The sequence below is a fragment of the Pholis gunnellus genome, assembly GCF_910591455.1.
Source record: "Pholis gunnellus genome assembly, chromosome: 15".
NCBI lineage: Eukaryota > Metazoa > Chordata > Actinopteri > Perciformes > Pholidae > Pholis > Pholis gunnellus.
In genome coordinates, this window is record NC_136542.1 from 1,780,422 (window position 1) to 1,783,913 (window position 3,492).

General features: G+C 49.8%; 1 protein-coding gene across 1 annotated transcript; it reads left to right on the plus strand.

The window, feature by feature from the left end:
• Positions 1-617: 617 nt before the first annotated feature.
• On the plus strand, positions 618-2,089 carry LOC306707256 (protein jagged-1a-like; the record flags this gene model as incomplete). The annotated part of the gene is made up of 2 exons (XM_079174649.1): positions 618-931; positions 1,751-2,089. Exons 1-2 carry the CDS (start codon positions 863-865, stop codon positions 2,087-2,089), a joined length of 408 nt encoding a protein of 135 aa, XP_079030775.1. The 5' UTR covers positions 618-862.
• Positions 2,090-3,492: the final 1,403 nt, after the last annotated feature.

Consider the following 3,492-nt stretch of genomic DNA (forward strand, 5'->3'; position numbering starts at 1 on the left):
GTGGATCACTTCACTGTGTGTGTGCGTGTGTGTGTGTGCGTGTGCGTGTGAAGCTGAGTGGTCGGTAGAGGGCGCTAACAGCCATGTTTCCTCTCAGCTGTGTGTGTGTGTGTGTGTGTGTGTGTGTGTGCGCGTGTGTGGCTTCACTCTTTGTTCACGGGTCACATTCACTTGTTACATTCTGTTGATTTGAATCCTCTGAATTACAATTCTGCATAAAAACCTGCAACAGAAAAATATATTATAATTTAGATTTATTAGGTTTTTTCCGAATAATCCAAAGTTATAATATATTTATTTAGTATATTTCACTTATTGCAGCACACAGAGACACGTGTGTTTGCTGAAACACGGTGTGAGTGTAACACAAACACAAACACAAGCTCCTGTGTGAGAACACTTCCACGATGAATCCATCAGCGGTCCTCCCCTCTCCCCTTCTATCAGCCCCTCCTCTGGATTGGCTCTCAGCGGACAAACGGTCCACCCAGACGGCCTGTGATTGGTCCACGCCGCTGTCCCTCATCTTGGGGGGGGGGGGGGGGCCTTCTTTGGCAACAGAGACGCGCCGCTGCTCTCCTTCTCTGCTGTTTAGTGCGTCGAGCGTTGGAGGGAAGTGGAGTTCGCGCGTCTAGTAGTGCGTCCGTGGACCAAAGAGCAGCAGCAGCAGCAGCAGCAGCAGCGGTGCGCTCTTCCTCCTCCAGAGCCGCAGCCATCCCGGGGAGCAGCCCGCACCGTGCACGCCTCGGACACCGGGAGGAGGGATACTGCTCTTCTTCTGCATTCTTATTTTCCGACGGATTTGAGACATACATGTTCTTTTCATTTCCCCGATGATAACCAAGACCGCGCAGCCGGAGACATGTGGAATAATCCGGGGACAGTGCGCCGCGTCTCTCTAGTGTGTCTGCTCCTGACGCTGTGGGCTGAGGTGAGAACTTTAATCTCAGAGCGGGGTGAGGAGGTTATCGATGGTGCGTTCACGTATCAATCGACTGGAAGTTTTTTTTTTTACTGGAGGGGGTTTAAATTCCAGCTTTAATTGAATTGCCTGCTCGGGTCGTTGAATCATGTGATCTCAGGATTTCTAAATGAGCGCTTCCTTCTGGGAGACAAATGAAGTAGGAATCATCTGCTGTGTGATGCAGTGTCGGTGTTACAGATATCAGCTGCTGCTCAGAGATGTAAACCGTAGAGTTATGAAGACACAGCTGGGTGAAAGTTCTGTGTTTTTAAAGTTACATCTCCAAAATCAAGTGCGTTTCACGCCCAGTCTAACAAGCCTGAAGACGCAAATGATTTGAAGGAAACAGTGTTTGCAGCGCAGCTTCACCTGCATGTTAATGAACTAGAACAGGTCTCAGAAGTCTGATCCTAAACAGTTCAGCTCTTTAGTGGATGTGTTTGTCTTTCTGTCAGAAGTCTCCACTGACACTCGTTAAGGTGCTCGGCCTGATATGCAGAGTGAGCTAAATTGGAGTGTAGGTCTCGTTACGCTGTGCCAGAATGTACAGTAGTGCGGGGCTGCAGAGGGACTGCTCGCGGCAAATAATACGACCCACTTTCCCCTCACATCTTATTAATCAAGTGGCATTGTGCTTGAACATCTAACCCAAAGCCGTTAAGTAGACTCTAATAGAACGGAATAACTTCAACGTGGAATAAAATGTGACTTTAGAAGAAGATCTGAATGGACACTGCAGTGTAAACACCCTTTCAGTCCGTCTCACTCATCCTGTCTTCCCCCCAGGTGTCTCGGTCCACCGGGTACTTTGAGCTGCAGCTGATTTCGGTGGGAAACCCTGAAGGGCAGCTCCTGAACGGAGACTGCTGCGACGCGGAGAAGAGCGCGGCGGAGGGCCACTGCGGCGCGGACGAGTGCGACACCTACTTCAAAGTGTGTTTAAAGGAATACCAAACGGAGGTCACGACCAACGGACCGTGCACCTACGGCTCGGAAACTACTAAGGTTATCGGTGGGAATACTTTTCAGTTTAAGGGCGGACAGAAAACCGGACAGAACCGGAACAATGACGCCGGGAAGATCACCATCCCCTTCCAGTTCGCCTGGCCGGTAAGTGGATCTTAGCGGCGCGTGAACAGGTGGAGATTCACCAGTTTCATGTAAAAGATGTTTCCATGTTCATACTCTTCCACGATGTGTTTTAAAATGTAGAATTCTCATCTGGAGTTTGGTTGTTAGACTGACAACTGCGCCAAAATGTGCCAAAGTACTGAGTCTCTGCGTGCCGCTCATTCTTCCCTCAGCTTGTTTTTGCCTACGTGATCAGACGCCTCGTGAGAGATATCGCATTCCTCTCGTGGAGCTTTTTTGACTGAATGTCTGTGTGTTTCTGATGGAACCAAAGCCCATGAGCGCGCGTGACGCATGACTTTTACGCACAGCAGCGGTGCAGTTTGATAAGTAACTAAACAAGCTGCTGTTCGTTACTGTGTGTGTGTGTGTGTGTGTTGGGGGGCGGGGGGGTCGCGGTGTTTGAAGAGGGGGAGGAGGAGGAGGGGAAGGGAGGAGGAGGAGGAGTGGGAGGAGGGGGGTGATTAAGAAGTGGCAGGTAACTTATTATCTAATCCAAACAAGCAGCGCAGCCAATCAGAAGCTGCGCCAGCGTGGGAAACAGGAACAGTCGTGACAGTCGGAGCTTTATGAGAGCTGCTGTTCCTCTTAGAGATCTGTATCAGCGAGCTGTACTGGGGGGGGGGGGGGGGGGGGGGGGTCACAGGTTTGATTCCCACAACAGCTGAGCGAGCTGTCAAAATAAGAGTCCTACAGGAACAGAGATGATGATGATGATGATGTAGTTATTTTAGCTCATCAATCAAAGGAAAAGTAGTTTATGACTCTTTAGATAATAATGTACTACAGTTTGTTACACTGTAACAGCTTCATCTCACCAGGTCATGTAGCTGACTGAGGTGTGAACATTTCACAGAAGCTTGTTTGAAGTATTTTCTTGAATGCTGTGAAGCGATCTGTCTAAAGGTTTCCACATACTGACTGATTCTTATTGGGAAAAGGTTGAAATAAGAAAGCAAGAAGGCACCGTCTGGCCTTCACGTGAACGTAAATAGAATATTTAAAGTTGTGTTGATCGGATGAAATGAGCAGTTTGAAGACGTGAACTTCTGGGAGAGTGTGATGGACGTTTGTTTCCTGCAGCAGCAAAGCACGCGACTGCTTGTGATCGATCAGCGCACACACAGACATGATACTCATAACGGACGGTGTCGCCGTGGAAACGTGGTATCGGCTGGCCCGACCCCTCCATTCATCACTCCCCATGGTCAGCTGTCAGCGGAGGGGAAGATGGAAGTAGTAAGTCGGGGCCCTGCGGGGCGGGTTGTGTTACCACTAAGTTGTGTGTGACACAGGCGGCGGGTATCGGTGTCACCAACTACTCAAACAAGTGAAGATCCTCGGTCACTCTGGGCCGGGGGATGCCTTTACCTCGCCGGCTCTCAGGTTCACGCTCT